The 21833-nt window shown below is 35.7% G+C and overlaps 2 protein-coding genes across 8 annotated transcripts in view; both read right to left on the minus strand.

Annotated features, from left to right (window-relative positions):
• RP9 (RP9 pre-mRNA splicing factor) overlaps nt 1-21833 on the minus strand; it is a 196191-nt gene that overhangs the window by 96095 nt on the left and 78263 nt on the right. The window lies entirely within an intron of this gene.
• NT5C3A (5'-nucleotidase, cytosolic IIIA) overlaps nt 1-21833 on the minus strand; it is a 51980-nt gene that overhangs the window by 12503 nt on the left and 17644 nt on the right. The window contains exons 1-3 of one of the 7 annotated variants that reach the window (XM_042921686.1): nt 7404-7584; nt 6587-6682; nt 2816-2870 (exon numbers count right to left, since the gene is read on the minus strand). The exons of 2 other annotated variants lie outside the window; for them this stretch is intronic. In XM_042921686.1, the coding sequence (XP_042777620.1) occupies nt 2816-2851 (36 nt within the window). In that variant the 5' untranslated portion in view covers nt 2852-2870; nt 6587-6682; nt 7404-7584. Of the gene's footprint in view, nt 1-2815; nt 2871-6586; nt 6683-7403; nt 7586-21833 lie in introns of those variants that run through there. 4 more of the 7 variants (XM_042921718.1, XM_042921694.1, XM_042921714.1 and 1 more) reach the window with 4 other exon arrangements.

Here is a 21833-nt window from a genome sequence, read left to right on the forward strand (position 1 = left end):
TTTTGGTTGACTGGAGCCAAATCTGAATCAATGCTAAAGATGACCTCATAAAAACCTAAAATATATGTATTCTGGCTGATCTTTAATAAAATGTATTTGTACAGATGAAATGATCTCCTAATCATTAGTCTACTTCCTCACTCAAAAAAGCAGTGATTTCTAAAGAAGTTGATTTCAAAGCTATACAGTTTTATTCACAACTCTACAGAAATATTTGATTATTTGATATTATCTTTATCTTGCAGATACACTGAGACAAGATATAACAGAGATCTACATGGTATAGTTACAAAAGTGTCCTAGTTTTACCTGTATTTTCTGAAAATGGCCCAGTAAAAATTAGTTTAAATGACTTAAAGATCTCTGTCCAAAATTCTTAGGGGAAATATTTTTTGTTTTCCAGTGTTCATATTGGGTACAAGCAAAAGATTTCATTGCTACATTGATACAAAGAAGGGGGCACTACAATTTTCATGTAGCTACATAGAAAGTTTAGATCCAAAGTCACCTATTCAGACTGGTACATTCACCCTCATACATAGATGACTCTATGATTTATTTGGAAGATTATGCATTGCTAAATTATAGTGATAGCCATCTCCCCCTGCCTACCATATATTTGGCCTGTCTCTATATTAAGGGAGTGTAGGCCAAATTCTTTGATTCATTCACCATTTAATCATTAAGTACAAGGCAGCTCTGTAAGAAATACAAAAATTTTAGTAAGATAAACATTTTATGCTCCAAGTGCATGTTCTCTAACATGGTCTGTAATACAGGAGCCCAAATAAGTAATCCACTGCCCAGATGTCCAGATAAAATGCAAGAGGAACAGAAGTCACTGAGATTATTTCCGCTGGGGCCAAAAGAAGAACCAACTGAGCTAGGCTTTCAAAGAGAAGCAGGACTTGTATATGCTGAGATCAAGAGTCAAAGTGGAGGGTCTAATGTGGGAAAAAGATAAATAGCTCTCTTTGTTTAGAAGTTTAGTGTACATGGAGGGGTGTGTGTGTGTGTGTGTGTGTGTGTGTGTGTGTGAAGTATGGAAAGAGATTTGGAGCCAGATCATAAAAAGTTAAGAATAACATCCAAAGGAGCTGTCAACCTAAAAGATGTTACCAACATTTTTAGAAAAGCAAAACCAAAGGTAAAAACTGTGCAAATTAATGCAATGAAAAGTAAAAAGTAAATAAATATGTACCTGTTTTTGGGGCTTGTTTTCCTTCAACAGTCTCTTTGTGGGTTGACTACAGTGCTACTTCCAAAGAAGACATGCTAGAGGGTTTTGGACCCAGGTAACAACACATTATACGGTAGGACATTCCTACATCACTAGTATTCATTTTGGTTAAAAAACATCAACTCAAGCAAAAAAAAAAAAGTTTGGACTGACTTAATTCTACATATCATAAACATTCAATAGCAAAGAATCAAATGCTAACCAGGCAATGGAAGCAAAGACCATGCTGAATGATGTATCTGGCTGAACCAATCAAAACTGCCCATGTTGGACTCTTCAACATACAAAAGCACAGCAATTTCATATGTTCTATCCTAATAGCAATAACTACACCGATGGCAGCTTAATCAGTACTTTGAGGCAGCCTTCCCTTCGTGTTGCATGCTGGATGAGGACAGCTAAACTGAACATAGAGATTTATTAATTGTGACACAAAGCTGTTTGCATGCTAAGTCATGTTCTGGTTTATAGACTCAAATAAAAAAAAAAGAAAGAGGAAGAAAAAAATAGAGAAGAGGAAGAAGGACAACAAAACAGAAAAGAAAATATAAGGTGATCGTGGGACAGTTGTCCTCTTTAAAAGAGAGCGGAAATTTTGATTTTTAGGATTTTACCATGGTGAATATGGAAAAGATATAATTTTTTCCACACATGCAAATAAATGCTACTTACATAGTTAATTAACATTTACTGAGTGCTTACTTTATGCTATTAGGCACTTTACATACTTTTCCATTAAATATAAACAAGAACATTTCATTTATAAGATGAATAAGGTCTAAAAATCCAATGTATGCTACAGTGACTATAGTTTATAACACTCTATTGTATAACTAAAATTTGCTGAGAGTAGAACTTCAATGTTCTCCTCCCCACCTCCCAAAGGGTAAATATGTGAGGTGATAGATGTATTAACAAGATGGGTTCACAATGTATATCAAATCTCAAATCATCACATTGTATACTTTAAATATCTCACAATTATATATAATGTCTATTGTATCTCAATAAAGCTGGGAAAGAATATGAATAAAACAACAAGAGTTTGGTGGTTTCATACCATTTCTTAAAGGTGAGACTGCTGCCCTCATTCAAGGGTATCACAGCTCTTAAGGACTACATTAAGATCTGAAGCCAGCTCTGACTCCAAAACCTTTATTTTTCCTTCCTTTTCCTAATGTCTACAATGCAATGAACTCTACTGTGACACAAGAAGTTTTTTTTTTTTTAATTTAAACATTTGTTGTTTTAATTCAGATGCTAAATATAAAATAACTCATGCTGTGTGCTTTAAGTGTGTTTTTGCTGAGCAAGGAAAATTTAGCACAAAAAGGAATGGGGTAACCATTTCATATGCTGAGAAACACTACACATTATATTTCAAGCAAACATTTTTTCAAAGGTAAGGTGAAATTCAATTCAACAAATACTTGAGGTTCTATTGTGTGTGAAACATTGTGAAGGGAGATCTGGATAAAGTTACAGTCCCATAATTAATGATCTGGTTAGAGACAGAGGTAAAAGTGGTGAAGATTCACCATTAATAAATGGAACTGGGAATACTCAAATACCCACCATTTTCACATGCACAGCAGAGTCTTGATTAGGCATTTCTTGGTTATCCAATCTTCTGGATTTCCCCAGGTGATGTCACAGTAAAGGAGAGAGAAAAAAAGTACACGTGACATACATATATTTCAGGCTGTTCCTGCATGTTAATGACATAGTAGGGTGGTACTTTTGGTTTGATTTAAATACCAAGTTACTGAAGGCAACTTTTTTCCTTTCCTAAGAAGCTCAGCAAAGATTTTCTCTATCTCACAAAGGCTGGAGTTAAAAATCTGTATGAAAAATTTGTAGCTCTCCCATAAGGACTTATATAGTGTTAATGAGATTTGAATAAAGAGTTCAAGTGAAAGTCTACATTTGCAAGAAAATGCTTTATTACAAGAATATTTTACCAACATTGTCTCTACATAGAAAGATGAAGTTTGTGGGAAAATTATGCATTACTATTACTGAATCAATGAAGGAATATATGAATAGAACTTAAGGAGAAACATAATACACAAAAGTCAAGTTTATTTTTTAATTGTCCCATATTAAACTCTTTAATTTTGTGAAATGATGTGACTAATATCTGAGGTGTGTCTGAATCTAGCAGTGTCTGGCCCAGAATAAGTATGTGATAGTGTTTGTTAACTGAATGATCATTTTACAGGTTTGGGTGGAATTTATACATATCAGTTTGTTAAACCAAAAAAAGTGGTTTTTAAAATATCTCTTAATAAAATAAAATAAAATACTTATCATTCTTTTTTTTTTTTTTTTCATTTTTGCAGTATCACTCTTAGGGAAATTTACATACTTTTGTTCCTCAATGACTTTACTTTAGGTAAGTAAAAATTTTTAACAAAAGCAGTACTTAAAAGGCCAATGTTAAGGGCGCCTGGGTGGCTCAGTCAGTTGAGTGTCCAGCTCTTGGTTTTTGCGTAGGTCATGATCTCATGGTTCATGAGTTTGAGCCTCATGTTCAGCTCTGCGCTCTGACTGTGCAGAGCCTGCTTGGGATTCTCTCTCTTTGCCCCTCCCCCACTCACGCTCTCTCAAAATGAATAAAACTTAAAAAAAATTAAAAAGTAAATAAAAAGGGCAACTTTATCAAAAGGGGAAAAAACTTTTTTCTTAAAAGTTGGACATTATATATGTGTTCTTTATAATTAAAATTTATTGTAGCATTTTCTCAAATTCTAAAATTCATTCCTCCCCCTTTCATTTTAAATGCATTAAATTAGGAAATGTCTTATAAAAAGGTATTTCCTGCCCCCCCCCTCCCCGAAAGGTTGTTTGTAAGCTAATGGTTTTATGATTGGTGGCATCTTAGAGCTAAGTAAACAGTATTTCCAAATAGTAAGATACTTCCAATTTTTCACATGTGAAAAATAATGTACTATCTGCAGAAGTATCTATAACTCATAAAAGCTTTGATCACTACCCTGAAAATGTAATTGTAATGGTAGTTTGGGGGTTAGTAGTCTTTAGATGATCATGGTCAAACTGAAGTAACCCTTCCTTTCTGTCAATTCTCATAAACAAAGAAGATGTCACGGAAGTTGCCTGCAAATCTGTTTCTTCATTTATAGAAACTAAAGCATACAATACGCATATGGTTTTCCTTTGATGTTTAATATTGAAAAGGAGTCTACATTTGTCTGAAAGCACTATTTAAAGTACAGTAGAGTTGGGGTGCCTGGGTGGCTCAGTCAGTTAAGCATCCAACTCTTGATTTCAGCTCAGGTCATGATCTCACGATTCATTAGTTCAAGCGCCACATCGGGCTCCACACTAACAGTGTGGAGCCTGCTTGAGATCCTCTCTCTCTCTGCCCCTCCCCTGCTTGCACACATGCTCTCTCTCTCTCAAAATAAACAAACATTAAAAAAAAAATAAAGTACCGTAGAGTTTACAAAAACACCGTGTACCCTGAAACATCTGAAAAACCCAAAGGAAAAGAGAATTCAAGCAGTGCAGAATACATTTTAATATCTGGGAATCTCAGATGTTTTTGTTACACAGAGCCAGGCAGCCCATTCCTCTTCACCACCCCACCCCCCAATTTTGCTCTTTTTGGAGTATTTACGTTTAGTAATAAAAGAAAAGGAAAAAAAAGCCAGTGTTATTTGAAAAAGTAACTGTCTTTCTCATGGTCTCTTCGTATTTTATTAAAAAAAAAACACAAACAGAAATTTGACAATGGCCAATTTTAGGACATATTTTTGATAAGTAAACCTAATAGTTTATGGATACCATGTAAATTTCAACTGAACATCCTTGCTCTCCCCAATTCTCACTGGCAATCTGACCAGAATGTATCCTTGTTCAGAGATAATATCACATAAAGTGATACTGTTGTCCTAATACAAAAATCACCCCATTGTTTCTATCATTACAAAAGTGTAAAGACTAAGGCATAAATGCCAGCATTCTGGCACTATTCTAAGGAAGACATTGAAAATTAGGGCAGGGTATTTTTAAACCAATAGGCTTGTAAGCCTATACTTGGTATATAATGTTCTGGCTTACTTTGCCAACAGTCATCTGTTGCAGATGCTTCAAGAGAAGAGCTGTTGGAAAAAACACATCAAGTGTAGAAGACATGTTCAAAAATAGAAAATACTACCCTGCAACTATGAACTCTTCTTCACGGGAAGTTTTGAAGTTTCAAAGTCTTTGGAATTTTAAATGTGGACTGTAAAATGTGGAAATTGGAATAATTACTTTGTGTGCCTTCACTATGAGGTTAAGGTCTCTGCGCTAACAGTGTTTATTACAAAGAATCTGAAGCAAGAGGTAAGAACTTCGCTTGAATAGCACAAACTGGGTAACTGAATTAGCTATCATGGTTATTTCCTTCTGAGATCATTAACTTTACCTTGAAAAGATATTTACAAATCAATGACTGAAAATTTCTACATCTATATGAAAAAATTTACTTGCCTTTATACAAGTTTTAAAGTATCTGAAGGCAAACTGAATACTTTTTAAAGGCCTACTTGACTCTGTCTTACAGGAAAAGTGAACAAGATTAAATTCATTAACATTGGTTTAAAAAGTTGTGAGGCTGCTTTAATTGTAATACTTGCAGAAACATTTACACTATACAAGAATAAGGTAAAGAAAGTTTGAATGGTAAACTGCACACTACTTACATAAGATGCATATTACTATAATATGGACAGGGTATCAATCAGCAACAGTACTAAATTTCCAAATGAATCCATTTTTGCTACACTTTTCCAGCAACCTGTATTACTTATGATATAGCTTACGTTTTTAATAATGACACTTTCTTAGGACACGGAATAAAACTGTAAGTTTATTACTTCAGTAGCACTGTAAATCAGTTTCATGAAGCATTTAAATAATTCTCCCTAATTAGATTTTCAAGGCAGCAGTGAAAAAAATATATACAAACTAGAAAGTGAAACTTTCTCGATACAGACATAAACGAAAAATGAAACTGAACATTCTCAGGTCTTTCCTAAGCCTGTTGGGGGAAAGAAAAAAGAAACGGAATAGGAAAAGGTGGGAAGGGAAGAGAAGGAGATAGAAGAAAAATAGATTTCAAAGGCTAGTTATTTAAAAATTGGGAATTTATACCAATTTCCTTAAATAGTAAAACTTGGTTTCTCGGTCAGACTTTTATGGACACTTAAGAAAATGCACAATTTCAGAGCTTAGAATTTATTCATATATCCTCCCACCCCCACTGCCTTAATATCTAATAGCATTTTTCAAGAGGAATAAACCAAGGCACATGGAAATTAAGTAATTTATACTGATTACCCTAAGGGTACTCTGAGTTCTTCTGTCCTTGAATTTGTCCTAGAACAACAGCATAGGTGGTAAGCAATATCCAGGGATGCAGGGCTTGGATATACACTGCCAATAAAAACCAAGTAAATTGCTTTAAGAAATGGTGTGCTGTATTACCTAATTTTCCTGATTAAAAAAAAGAAAAAAAACTATAAAAAATAAGGTAAATTCAATTATTTAAATCTAAGTTAACCATAACATTCTAGGCTTTTACAGTAATATATGTTTGAATCTTAATTTTCAATATACAATTTGTTATAAACCTTAGAGATTGTGATCCAGCTTTTATCAATTCCTAAAACACACCAATATAATTACACTCCATGATATCTTGGCTAAAACTCACAGGCACGTAATAAAAATTATCTTTATTACTAGCCATAATAAATGCTTCCTAATCCTAGGGACACAAAGCATAGCAATCAGCAAAATTAAGTCACAGAGCAACTAAATGAACAACAAAATTGGATCTTACAATGTTTTTTTTTTCCCCTTTGAGAAGAGATTTCTGAGGGTACTTTGCTTTTAGTTAACATTTATATGTGAAACAAGAAGCTCTTAAAATTAGATCCTATAAATTGTAATTTCTGAGACCCAAGGCACTGCAAGGTTATACATATTCATATCTTTGCAAATGTTAAAGTTTTGCATTTTACTGCTTTATTCTATTTTTATTTCCCTAATTTGTATTTTTAAATGCCTAAAATTTCACCAAGATACTGAACCAAATAAAAGATAAAGTTAAACAAAAGAAACTCATTTGTTTCCATGAACTGTACACACTTACCCTGAATGTAACCGGACCAGCTACACCAGCGAAAGAAAATTCTTCCTGTCTGAGAAGTACTAATATAGCACAAGGTGCAACTGAGGGCGGTTCCAAAAGTCTTGGCTAAGCTCTATGCAAAAACAGTCTTGTGACGCATTACTACACAGTGCTTTATTATGCTCTGGGTGACACTTGCTAGCTCTGAGCTAGTCCCCAGCCAGTCAACAGAAAATTATCAACTGAAATAATGTGACAGTTAAGAGAAGGTAAATCTGTACTATTAGAGCTGGCAACTTGCTCTGCAAAGAAAAACAGAGCCTCCATATTAACACTTACAAATACTCCCTTCCTCATCCTGTTTTTTGGTTGCCAGTGTACTTGTGGTATATGCATTTTTATGTATGAAATTATAGTGCAACAGAAGGTAAAACAAAATTAGGTTGTGGTTGCCAAGGACTGGGGGAGAGGAGAATGGGTAGCCACGACTCAATGAGTACAAAGTTTCAATTTGGAAAATGAAGAGTTCTAGAGATGGATGGTGGTGATGGTTGCACAACCTCAGTGTATTTAATGCCACTGAACTGTACACTTAAAAATAGTTAAAACAGACAGGGGCGCCTCGGTGGCTCGATCAGTTAAGCATCCAACTTCGGCGCAGGTCGTGATCTCGTGGTCTGTGAGTTCGAGCCCTGTGTCCGGGCTCTCTGTGCTGACAGCTCAGAGCCTGGAGCCTGCTTCAGGTTCTGTCTCCCCCTCTGCCCCTCTCCTGCTCAGTCTTTGTGTCTCTCTCTCTCTCTCTCTCTCAAAAATAAGTAAACGTTAAAAATATTTAAAATAGTTAAAATAGTAAATTTGATGTTGTATTTTATCACAATTTTTAAAAGATTACCTCATTTAAGACACATGAAAAAATACATGATGCATTTAAGATACATGAAAAAATACATGATGCATGCTAAGTGGTCACTAGAATGTTATGAGCCTTTACTACAGGGCACTGGGATTTAAGTGATTTTTATTTTTATGTTTTTCTTCATATGCCTACACTGCAAATTTTATCAAGACCATGCATAGATTTGCTAAAAAAAATTTGAACACAATGAAAACTAAGTTTCATTGAAAATTTTGTTAAAAAATGGAAAAACATGCCTTTCCTGTTGGAAATAAGTGGTCAATCTTTTGTGAAGAAAAATATTTTTAACTTTTAAAGAGAACAAGTCTTGTTTTTAACTTGACTAGCAGGACTGCAATATGCTAATGCCATATGTCAGGGCCTCATAGATAAGTTATGCTTACCCCCGGGGAAGCTTTATCATTAGGAACATGAGGAAGCTACACTTTAGTAAATAAATTTTTATATCTGCCCTCTCTTTTCTATGTTCAAGAGAAATCGAACTCACGCAACATTTCAGTAATCAAATTTTGTGAAGTAGCATGCTCTATTAAAAACAAACTCCCAATTTTTGTTAACGAATTTTAAAAAGGCCACTAACAAATTATCCAAACTTGGTATCTACCAAAGGTTAAAAACTTGGCACAGCTATCTTATTTTAATAAGATGAGAAGACTTACAACAAAACATTCTTCTACAAGGAAAATCTTTTATACTCTACTAATGGAGGCTCAAGGGCAACCAGGTGATCCTTTTTAAAAATACTCTGTATTATATATGAATATTATGACTTAATTGTCCTGCAATATATCAATATAGGTAGCCATAATAAGAATTTTAAAGATACCACTTAGAAAGATGACTCAAGATAAGTCATTCTCAACAACAATACAGGATGCTGGAGTCAGAGTTCCTTTTTGGAGGGCTATTTAGAAATACTATTAAAAACTTTAGAAATATACATTCCTTTTGACACAACAATTTTATGCCCTAAGGATTTTATCCTAAGGAAATAAGGCAGTACACAAAGATCTAGTCGCCAAAGATATACAGCTGCCATCTAGTACACAAAGATACATACTACAGACTTGTTTTATAATACTGAGAAATTATAAACAACCTAAATGCCCAATATCTAAATTATCATTAATATAAAAGAGGTGAATACATTGTGGTATACACATAAAATATAAGATTATAGTTCCCAACATTATTATTAATTGTTAAAATTTATTGTACGTTTACCATGTGTCAGATACTTCTAAGTCCTTGACATACTTCATCTCATATAATACTCATAACCCTATAATGTATGTGTTATCATTATCTTCATTTGATAGGTGAATTAATTAAGGCTATAGCTGGCAAGTGACAGAAATGGATTCAAACTCAGGTCTCTGACTTCAGAATTCATGCCTGTAAATCACTGGACAGTACTGCTCTATGAGATCAGTATGGAGATGTACATGATCTACTATTGAGTGAAAAAAGTTATGAGAATATCTACAGCAAGAGTCCAATTTGGGGGGAATTCTTTACACAAGCATAGTAAAGTCTAACATAGAACACATAAGACAGTATCTGTGATGGGATTATGGGACCATTTTTTTTTTTTCTGAGCTTTATACAATGAATTTCATGGGGAACAAAAAATGATTTAAAATGTTACAGTAGTAGCACAAATGTGTATAATCAGAAAAGAACGTTAAAAAATAAATTATAAAAACACCTGGAGCTAGTCAATATCATGGACAGATGATTTGAAACAGTGTTTTCTTTTCTTTCTTTCTTTTTTTTAACTTAAATCCAAGTTAGTTAACATATAGTGTAATAAGGGTATCAGGAATTGAATTTAGTGATCCATCACTTACATAACCCAGTGCCCATCTTAACAAGTGCCTTCCTTAATGCCCATCACCCATTTAGCCCATTCCCCCCATCCAACACCTCTCCAGCAATCCTCAATTTGTTCTTTGTACTTAAGAGTCTCTTATGGTTTGCCTCCCTATTTTTATCTTATTTTTCTTTCCCTTCCCCTATATTCATCTGTTTTGTTTCTTAAATTCCACATATGAGTGAAATCACAATCAACTCATCTTCAACAAACCAGGAAAGAATATCCAATGGAAAAAAGACAGTCTCTTCAGTAAATAGTATTGGGAAAACTGGACAGCCAAGCAGATAAATGAAACTAGACCATTTTCTTACACCATACATAAAAATAAATTCAAAATGGATGAAAGACCTAAATATAAGACAGGAAACCATCAAAATCCTAGAGGAGAAAACAGTCAACAACCTCTTTGGACCTCAGCCACAACAAGTTCAGACTTGACATGTCTCTGGGGGCAAGGGAAACAAAAGCAAAAATGAACTATTGGGACCTCATCAAGATAAACAGCTTCTGCACAACAAAGGAAACGATCAGCAAAACTAAAAGGTACCCGAAGGAATGGGAGAAGATATTTGCAAATGACATTTCAGACAAAATTAAATTTCAGACAATGCAATGCATTTTCAGACAATGCAATGATATTAGTATCCAAAATCTATAAAGAACTTATCAAACTCAACACCCAAAAAACAAATAATCCAGTGAAGAAATGGGCAAAAGACATGAATAGACACTTTTCCAAAGAAGACATCCAGATGGCTAACAGACACATGAAAAGATGTCCAATATTACTCATCATCAGGGAAATGCAAATCAAAACCACAGTGAGATACCACTTCACACCTGTCAGAATGGCTAAAATTAACAACTCAGGAAAAAACAGATGTTGGCGAGGATGTGGAGAAAGGGGAACACTTCTGCTGTTGGTGGGAATGCAAACTGGTGCAGCCACTCTGGAGAACAGTACGGAAGTTCCTCAAAAAATTAAAAATTCAGCTACCCTATGACCTAGCAATTGCGCTACTAGGTATTTATCCAAAGGATACAAAAATGCTGATTCGAAAGGACACATGCACCCCAATGTTTATAGCAGCACTATCAACAATAGTCAAATTATGGAAAGAGCCCAAATATCCATCAAATAATGAATGGATAAAGAAGATGTGGTATATATATGCAATGGAATATTACTCAGTGATCAGAAATAATGAAATCATGGGGTGCTTGGGTGGCTTAGTTGGCTGAGTGTCCGACTCTTAATTGCAGCTCAGGTCATGATCTCAGGGTTTGTTGAGTTCGAGCCCTGCATCGGGCTCTGCACTCATAGACCAAAGCCTGCTTAGGATTCTCTCTCTCTCTCTCTCTCTCTCTCTCTCTGCCCCTCCCCCATGCATGCTTCCTCTTTCTCTCTCAAAATAAATAAATAAAGTTAAAAAAAGAATGAAATCTTGCCATTTGCAACGTAGAGGAACTAGAATGTGTTATGCTAAACGAAACAAGTCAGTTAGTGAAACAGTATTTCTAATGGGGAGACAAAAGCAAGGAATTCACCCAGTTTGCTCTAAAATAAAACAAAATACAGGGGCGCCTGGGTGGCTCAGTCGGTTGAGCGTCCGACTTCGGCTCAGGTCATGATCTCACAGCTCGTGAGTTCGAGCCCCGTGTCGGGCTCTGTGCTGACACCTCAGAGCCTGGAGTCTGCTTCTGCTTCTGTGTCTCCCTCTCTCTCTGCCCCTAACTCACTCGCACTCTGTCTCTGTCTCTGTCAAAAATAAATAAACATTAAAAAAATTTTTTTAAAAAAATAAAACAAAATACAGTATGAAAAGAAAGATGACTAGTATATTATCAAAGAGGTAGAAGATAGCTTTGGTGCCCTGGTGTTCTGTCCTGCTAGTCTAAGGAAAGGAGAGAAGAGAGGAAATAGGAGTACGGCTTCCTGACTACAGGGAACTTTTCCCACAGTTTAATTCCACCCAGTGGGTATAGGAACTGGGGGTTGGATGGGATGTCTGGTGGGCTATCCCTCCAAATGGGACTAACATTTTTCAAGCACTTTCTTTTTTTTTTTTTTTTTTTTTTTTCTTTTTTTTCAAGCACTTTCTTACCTTGTGTGTCAGAGTCCCAGAAGCATGCAATGGCCTTTTATATATTGTGGGACCAAGGGCAGGGGCTACCCTAAGATGGCCCACTTTAGAATAAAGATTATTTTGAGTTAAAAATAATCAAGACCCAGCAGATTTAGGAAAAGCTCTTTACCTCCACCCTCCTACCCCTTACAACTGCCTATAATAATTCAGATAAAAGACCTTCTCCAGAAAGACAGCTATCATCATAGATAACTACACTACTATAAATTAGGTAGAGTGGACAGAGAGGAACCTAGCAAGGCCTCTTTGATCCAAGTTCTCTCTTTGTCCCACCATTTCTAAGTGGCCCAGCAAATATTTGTTTATTCTTCCTCAGGCTTGCATTCCTTCCCTTTGAAGACCCAGACCCCTTCTCCTTGTTCACAATGACATACATACTTCATTCTGCCTGTCTTTGGAATTTCCATGTCTTTGTGGGTTCTCCAGATGTATGCTATTAAGTTTGATTTTTCCTCCTGTTAATCTGTCTCATGTCAATTTGATTCTTAGCCTAGCGAAAAGGACCTTGAGGGGACAGGATATTCTTGCTCCCTGGTAACATGTTCCATTTTAATGTATTCAGTAAAGCCTTACAAAAAAGATAATATTCCCTCTTTATTGTTGATAAGAAATCTAAGGTCTGAAGGGGTTACTTACTACTTATGTGACTTTTCTCTTATTACATCATGCTGTTTCTAGGCAATAATATACACATAACACACGAGAGGGCTAAAGATGTCTGTGAATAAGAATAATGTTTTGAAACTGTGCCACAAAAAAAAAAAAAAAAAAAAAGAACAAGAACACAAACACAATCAAAGTACAGAGAAAAAGAAAATGAATTTTGTTTGAAATCGCTCTCAGATACGATGTTTTGTTTTTGAAAGGGAATATAAAGGTTTCAGAAGTAAGAAGTTGGAGGCTTTTTAGCAGCACAATGAAGACCATTCAGTAGTGGACTCGATGACTGGTCCCTGTTGCCTTGGGAGTTTCTTTACTCCTGGTCATAGAAACAAATCACTCATGAAGCTCCTAAAGGAAACTCTACGCTCGTAATTGATATGCCAAAGAGCACAGAACTTCTCGTACAGGACTCAAATCTGTGGAAGATTTGTCTCCCCTTATAACACTGAAACTGGCTGTCTTTATCAATGAGAAAAAAAGATACCCATTTGTACTTCTGAGTAACTAGTTACAACTTTTTAGATACTGTCAATTATTCAATCAACTTGAAAAGCTAAAAATGATCACTTCATATTTGCCATCAAAAAGTTTCTCAAGATTCTGAAATAATGAAAAAACAAAAAGTCCACAGAAAATCAAATCTATCTGTTTAAACCTTAATAACTTATTTATTGATTGATTCACTTTCCCTTTAATCTTGGGGCTGAGAAGTAAAGGGAATAAAAGTACTCCATTACTTCATAGTTGTATGTGAAAGAAATCCCTTCACAATTCTACATAAAACCTGTAGTAAGTATACTTTATTTCTCAACTATTTAATCTAAGACATAACTACTAACTCAGTTTACCATGATCCTATAGTTTGGCTATGGAATGTATTTTTAAACTCCAATCTGAATGTGACTGACACCCTAGGAAAGTATTCCAAACAAAACAATAAAATCATATAAGAAAGACCATTCAGTAGGAGGTGAGATGCAATACTCTCTGTAAGGATTCTTGCAAAACTTGTTCCTGCTAATTCCTGTAATTGCTGTATGATATATATAGAAAGATGATTTTTTAAACATGTAAAACATCCATCTAAGCATTTGACTTCTCTTATAACTCCTCTAAAGAAGGCAAGAGTCAACTAACTTCAACACTGTGACTGATCAACACAGAATTGAAACAGATGTTGTTAATGTTTATATGAATACAATTTTAAATGTTTAAGGAGCCAAATCAGAGATGGAACAATGAATCCTTCCATTTTGGGATGAACAGGAAGTAAAGATCTTCTGTAAGTTTCTTCTCATTTAAAATCATTCCAAAAACTTATCCTATTAGGTGATTGTTAGTGAAGTTGACTGCTGCATTTATGAATTTACAGGCATATATGCAAACTGAGGAAAACCTGTGGTTCTAATCTCAATGCATTTCTTAAAAACTCTGCAAAAATCTAGGATTGAGTAACTTAATTTTCAGAAACTCAAATGCAGTTCTCAAACATGGTTTATAACTTTTTTAACTTAAAAAGTAGTAAATTCTGTAGTTTAAACTCCTTTAGAGGAAATGACATGTATGTTGCAACAGGTAGGTCAAGTTCAAGAAAATTGGGGGCACCTGGGTGGCTCAGTTGGTTGAGCACCCGACTTTGGTCCCCTGTTGGGCTCTGTGCTGACACCTCTGAGCCTGGAGCCTGTTTCGGATTCTGAGTCTCCCTCTCTGCCCCTCCCCAGTTCCTGCTATCTCTCTCTCTCAAAAATAAATAAAAACATTAAAAAAAAAAAGTTCAAGAAAACTGGATGTAATACTGTATCATTAATGAAGGGAGTCTTCACTGGCTCTCCTCTGAAAGGCACTATGTTCTAATATTCCAAGATGCTTAGCACTGAAATTGTTGTTTCCATTTTATTATATCTGATCTCTGTACCTGAAATGGAACAAGAAGAAAAACTTTGTTTTAATTTTGGACTCCTTCCACAATCACACAGTTGGTATTCTGTCTGTTGAAAAGAAACAGTATTGTTTAAGATTGTTCTTTTGGTATGGGTTATACTAAAAAAATAGCAAAAATGGTTATGTTATTTATGCTTTTATTGTTCATGTTATTATATCCAATACCTCTAAATGGAGAGTACAAAAACTTACTATCTTCTTTTTGCTCTGCAGGATAAACTCATTTAAAAAATAGAAAGGTAAGAAAATGATGAAGAAATTTATTTTGAAAGAGATTCAAACTTATAAATAACTTATAGCAAAGGATTACTTGAAATTATACGGAGGATGAATGAGAACTTGAGTTTTAAAAGTATGTAAATAGAAAAAACCACAAAATATAGTCCTAAAAGGACTAAAAAAACTTCCTTAAATATTAATAAACTCAGTATGTTAGACCAAAGTACTTAATTTAACCTATGAAAAGTTTTGGTAACATATGTTCAACAATGGAACATGTGTTCATCAGAATGGAACTTATAAAAGTAGGTTTATCAGAGAATGGCCTTCAAAGTGCTTTATACTTTATAGTCAGGCATCATACTGGTGATCTCTTTCAAACTTTTAAAGGGCTCCATGCTAGATATAAACTGCTTAACAACACATAAAAAAGAGGTTAAGCTATCCAATTCCATTTATGAAACTAGTATAAAACCCTGAATCAAAAGCCTATCAAAAATAGTACAAAAAGGGGGGGGGGGTACCTGGGTGGCTCAGTCAGTTAAACTTGCAACTTCAGCTCAGGTCATGATCTTACCTCTGTGGATTCAAGCCCTGTGTCAGGCTCTGTGCTGACAGCTCAGAGCCTGGAGCCTGCTTCGGATTCCATGTCTCCCTCTCTCTTTCTCTGTCCCTCCCCCGCTCATGCTCTGTCTCTTTCTCCCTCAAAAATAAATAAACATTAAAAAAAAATTTTGGGGGGGGGGGCGCCTGGGTGGTTCAGTCGGTTAAGCGTTTCACTTCAGCTCAGGTCATGATCTCGCGGTCCGTGAGTTCGAGCCCCGCGTCGGGCTCTGTACTGACAGCTCAGAGCCTGGAGCCTGTTTCAGATTCTGTGTCTCCCTCTCTCTCTGACCCTCCCCCGTTCATGCTCTGTTTCTCTCTGTCTCAAAAATAAAAAAACGTTAAAAAAAATTTTTTTTAAGTAGTACAAAAAGGGGATACATAACCTAAGTTCACATATGAATATAGATACAAAAGTCCTAGGGGCGCCTGGGTGGCTCAGTCCATTAAACGTAGGACTTCAGCTCAGGTCATGAACTTGCAGTTCGTGGGTTTGAGCCCCGCATAGGGCTGGCTCTGTGCTGACAGCTCAGAGCCTGGAACCTGCTTCAGACTCTGTGTCTCCCTCTCTTTCTATTCCTCCCCTACTTGTACACTATCTCTCTTTCTCAAAAATAAATAAAAATTAAAAAAAAAAAAGTAAAAAAACAGTCCTAAATAATAATGCAGTAACAAGCTAAATTCAATAGTATAGATAATCACTCAACATGGCTGAATCAAATATATCATAAAACTCAATTAACAGTCATTACAGAGGAATAAAGGATCACAGCTGACTGTATTTTCTTCTTCATATTCTTTGGTATTTTCTAAATTTTCTGTAATGAACCTACCTTATGCCCAGAAGAAAACAAATATTATTTTTAAAAAGTTACATGGCCTGGGGCCCTGGGTGGCTCAGTTGGTTAAGCATCTGACTTCAGCTCAGATCATGATCTCATGGTTCATGAGTTCAAGCCCCAAGTTGGGCTCTGTGCTGAGGCTCAGAGCCTGAAGCCTGCTTTGGATTCTGTGTCTCCCTCTTCCTCTGCCACTCCTCACCTACACTGTCTCTCTCTCTGTCCCAAAAATAAAATTAAACATTAAAAAAAATTTTCTAGGGGTGCCTGGGTGGCTCAGTTGGTTAAGTGTCTGACTTTAGCTCAGGTCATGATCTCACAGCTCGTGAGTTTGAGCCCCACGTCGGCCTCTCTGCTGATAGCTCAGAGCCTGGAGCCTGCTTTGGATTCTGTGTCTCCCTCTCTCTCTGCCCCTCCCCAACTCATTCTCTCTCTCTCTCTCAAGAATAAACACTAAAAAACTTTTTTTTTTAATAAAAAAAAAGTTACATGTCGCAAAATGTAAGAATTAAGAAATACATATAATGCTACTACATCTTTGGACAAAATGGACATGCCATATGTTAAGCCATATTTATGAAGGTAAAATGAAAATTATCTATTGAGGTAAAATCCTACCTTACTACTTTTTCTGGAGTAAGAAAAACTTCCTCATTCTTTGGCTGGGAGGATAAACTAATGAGTAAGCTACACAAACTATTTAAACATTATGTTAGATTCTCCTCCCACTCTGTATATCGAATGAAGTCATAATGTGTAAATGAGGAGTCATATACAAATTAAGCTCCGTAAAGCATTATAAAGAATTAGTACATTGGTTTAAAGAAGGCATTTAGGTGGGTGGGGAATTGGGATAAAAAGATAAAGGGGATTAAGAAGTACAAAGTGCCTGGGTGGCTCAGTCGGTTAAGCGTCCAACTTCAGCTCAGGTCATGATCTCACGGTTTGTGGGTTCAAGCCCATGTCGGGGCTGTGCTGACAGCTCGGAGCCTGAAGCCTGCATTGGATTCTGTGTCTCCCTCTATCTCTGCCCCTCCCCATTCACGCTCTGTTTCTGTCTCTCAAAAATAAATAAACATTAAAAAAAAAAAAAAGAAACACCAACTGGAAGTTATGAAATAAAGTCACGGAGATGAAAAGTAGGGCATAGGAAATATAGTCAATAACACTGTATAATCTTGTATGGTGAAGATGACGACTACACTTATCATGGTGAGCATGAACTGTTGAATCACTATGTTATACACCTGAAACTAACAGAATACTGTATGTCAACTACACTTCAATAAAAAGAAGCAGCAGCAGTCAATAGCACACATTTAAAGATTTGAAAGGAGGGTCACTCTTAGACTACTCAAAAATGGAAGTGAAACAAAAAGACTTGGAAAAATACATTCCTAACATACTCTCATGGTTAAAATCATTATAAAACCCCTTGCAAATCAAGAAAAATAACTTAGACAATTCAGAAAAGAAGAAAATAAATGGCCACTATTATTTTTAAAGGTTCAGCTGAATATTTAAAAACATATTATTTGGTAAAAATGAGAAAAAAAAATGACACCTCTTCCCAGGAAAACAGGGAGCTAGGTACTTGTATATACTGCTGGTGGAAATGTAAATTGGTACAAACTTTTCAGGGGGTAACCCGAGAGTACATTCAAAAGCCTTAGATTTGTGCATGTCCTTTGACCTAGCATTCTACTTAAACAGTTACTGATTTGCAAAGATGCTACATGAATATTTACTGATACATTATTTACCATAATGAAAAATGGAAAACAATCTAAATGCTCAACAATGAAGAACTTGCTAAAATAAATTATGATATAATAACATAAAGGAATATAATACTCTAAAATAAGTATAGAACTGGTAAGGAATAAATTAATAAATGAATAATCTTATTAAAAACAATGTTACAGGGGCACCTGGGTGGCTCAGTCCATTAAGTGCCTGGCTCTTGATTTTAGCTCAGGTCATGATGTCATAGTTGGTGAGTTCAAGTGCTACATTGGGCTCTGCACTGATAGTGCTGAGCCTGCTTGGGATTCTCTCTCTCCCTCTCTCTCTGTCCCTTCCCTGCTAGTGCTATAGCTCTCTCAAAATAAATAAGTAAACTTAAAAATATAAAAATAAAAACAATGCTACAATATAATCTCATGCTGAGACAAAGGACAACAGTTACATGCATAGAAAAACAAAGGAGTATACTAAAATCTGTTTGTTTTTTTTTAAGCTGGTGAAAATTGCTGATTACTTCTTTTTGTTTACCTAGATGTAGTAATTTTTTTATATCAGCATGCATTATATCATATAAAATAAAAAGATAATCAGGGGAAAATTAAGCTTAAAACAGGTAAATTAAAAGGGAGAAATTCTTTATAAAAAACTGGATCTAATTCAGGTACTAATGAGTCCTTAATTATTAAAACTTCCCTAAAACAGAGCCATATGACTGGAAATCCACACATGTGAACTTCATGAATAAATTTTTAAACATCTATACTCTATCATATGATATGCTTGTTTTTAGTGTATTAGAGGGGATTCAAAATTAGTGAAATACATGTAGAAGCTTTATTCTTTATAAAAGCCCATGTTTCTCATACAACTTTAGTGAAATTAAATTTCAGTAACTGAAAATGATATTATAATTATATATGCCAAGCCTGTAAGTATGCTACTCAGGTCAATTTAACCACGTACAAATTATGATTGCAGGCCAGCAAGGATTAGGCCCTAGAGGGCTAGGTACTCAGGTGAAAAACTGTTGCTCAACATTCTCTCTCCATTCCGAATCTTTTTCTTTTTCTTCTTTTGAGTTTTATTTATTTATTTTGAGAGATGGGGAGGGGCAGAGAGAGAAGGAGAGAGAGAGAATCCCAAGCAGGCTCTGCAGTGGCACTGTCAGTGCAGAGCCCGATAAGGGGCTCGAACTCACTAACCATGAGATCATGACCTGAGCCATGATCTTAACCAACTGAGCCACCCAGGTGCCCCTCCATTCCCAATCTTTATAACTTTAAGAAAGATGTATGATGATATAATTAGACATTCTGCTTTTATCTCCAGGCCTGAGAGCTCAAACAGAATACTGTTTAGAGACAATTGTTAAATCATTACTTAATATGAAGCTCCTATAAGAGAACATCATGTCTACAAGACAGCTGTGAAAAGAATGCTTTACCTCAAGAAGGAAGAAAAGAGGATTAGCATTTATTGAATAACTACTATGTGGTAAACAAAGTTTGGCACTATATGCATATCATCTCTTTTTAATCTTAACAACCCAGGGTAGATATTTAGAATGCACTGTTGGAATTCTCCTAAAGGCATTATTTAAAATACCAAGTAAAATAAACAATACAAACACAAAGACAGAACATATTCTTAATATAATACCCTGAAAGAAACAAGGGGGCAGAGGAGTTTTTAGGTGAATCTTCTCCATTCTGGAGAACTGGAAATTGAGACTTAGAAATTGTCCAAGGCTAGGGGTGCCTGGGTGGCTCAGTCGATTAAGCAGCTGACTCTTGGTCTTGGCTCAGGTCATGATCTCACAGTTGTGAGACTGAGCCCCACATTGGGCTCTGAGCTGAATGTGGAGCGTGCTTGGGATTCTCTCTTCTTCTCTCTGCCCCTCCCCTACTCATGCTCTTTCTGTCTCTCTCAAAGTACATAAACATTTTTTTAAAACCACAAAATTTTCCAAGGCTAAACCATCAGATTGTGGCAGTGCTGAGTCTGACCCAAGGATTCACCAACTACTAAACTCTCAAACATTATATGTTATGACTTCATTCCCTTACCAGATACTCTAGAGTTCAAGTCAGCAATTATGAAACTTGTTAAATAAATTATTTTATCTTTATTATATAAGATACAATACTTATAAATTACAGAATAACTGAATTAATTATGGAACACTAGATTTCCCCATCCTACCAAAACTAAGCCATGTGACAAAACCATCAAAAAGATGAAATAGAATAAAGTATTTAACTTGGAAAGAGAAAAAATTAAAAAAAAAAATTTAAACATTTATTTGTGAGAGACAGAGACAGCATGAGCAGGGAAGGGGCAGAGAAGAGAGGGAGACACAGAATCTTTGAAGCAGGCTCCAGGCTCTGAGTTGTTAGCATAGAGCCCAGCGCAAGATCATGACCTGAGCAGAAGTGAGACGCTTAACCAACTGGGCCACCCAGGCGTCTGGAAAGAGATAACATTTTTAAAGATCAGCAACACAACACTTCATTAAAGCAATTCTTATTCCCAAGTGGGAAGCAGGCTTTCTTTAAGCATACTGAGGGCTGGTCTGCTACTTACTAAGCTAGTTCCTAAGCAAATTAATACATATTATGACAACATTACTAGCTGGACTGTGTTTTTAAGGATTAAATAAAGTAAACATGCACAGTGAATTTAACCATAAGTAGACACCCCCAAATCTTAGTTCCTTTCTCCAGGTCACAGGATGATAGGGCGGTGCCCAGCTAACGCAAATGGGAATCAGTTTCTAAGTGTTTTCTAGTGTTAGCCCCAGGGTAGCCCCCTGTTTTCTTGAAGTAACTTCAGTGGGTTTCTGTTTTGTCACTTTTCACTATGCTGTTATGCTTAGGTTCTCACGCTTTTCCTATCTCCCTCCATCAAAATTGACTGAGGGTCTCATTACCTTACAACACTAATGGTGTCACAGAGAAATCTAGATAAATTTTGGTTTTTTTTGATGATGGTGTTTTGAACCCAGGCTCTGAGTGGGGCATTTGCTGTAAAATAAACGAGAGGGCTGTGCCATGACAAGGCTTCAGAGATAAAATGGGGACAGGAAGGATCTTGCGGGAACCCACATCACGTTAAACATGTGACTATCTATTTCCACCCACTTACAAGCAGGAACTTGCCAAACAAATTAAGCAACCTTCCAATCAACCACTAAATAAAACGCTGTAATCTACTAGCACCTTGCAAATGAGGAAAATAAACAACATATATGGAAAAAAAATAGACAATGGAATTTACATCTATAATGGCAGAAGAGTGTCAGTTGGTTTAAATTTTATAGATTAATGGTTTGTAAGGGCAGAACGATAACTTTCCCTCTACCCTTTTATGTTCTTTGCTGAGACCACCCACACTAAAAAGATTAACTAAAAAGATTAACAGAAAAGAAATCCTTAATTTCACACCTATGGGAACCCACAAAGATAAGAGACCTAAAAGCAGTCAGGCAATTGAGGCTTATAA

This window comes from Panthera leo, chromosome A2 (assembly GCF_018350215.1).
Source record: "Panthera leo isolate Ple1 chromosome A2, P.leo_Ple1_pat1.1, whole genome shotgun sequence".
Lineage (NCBI taxonomy): Eukaryota > Metazoa > Chordata > Mammalia > Carnivora > Felidae > Panthera > Panthera leo.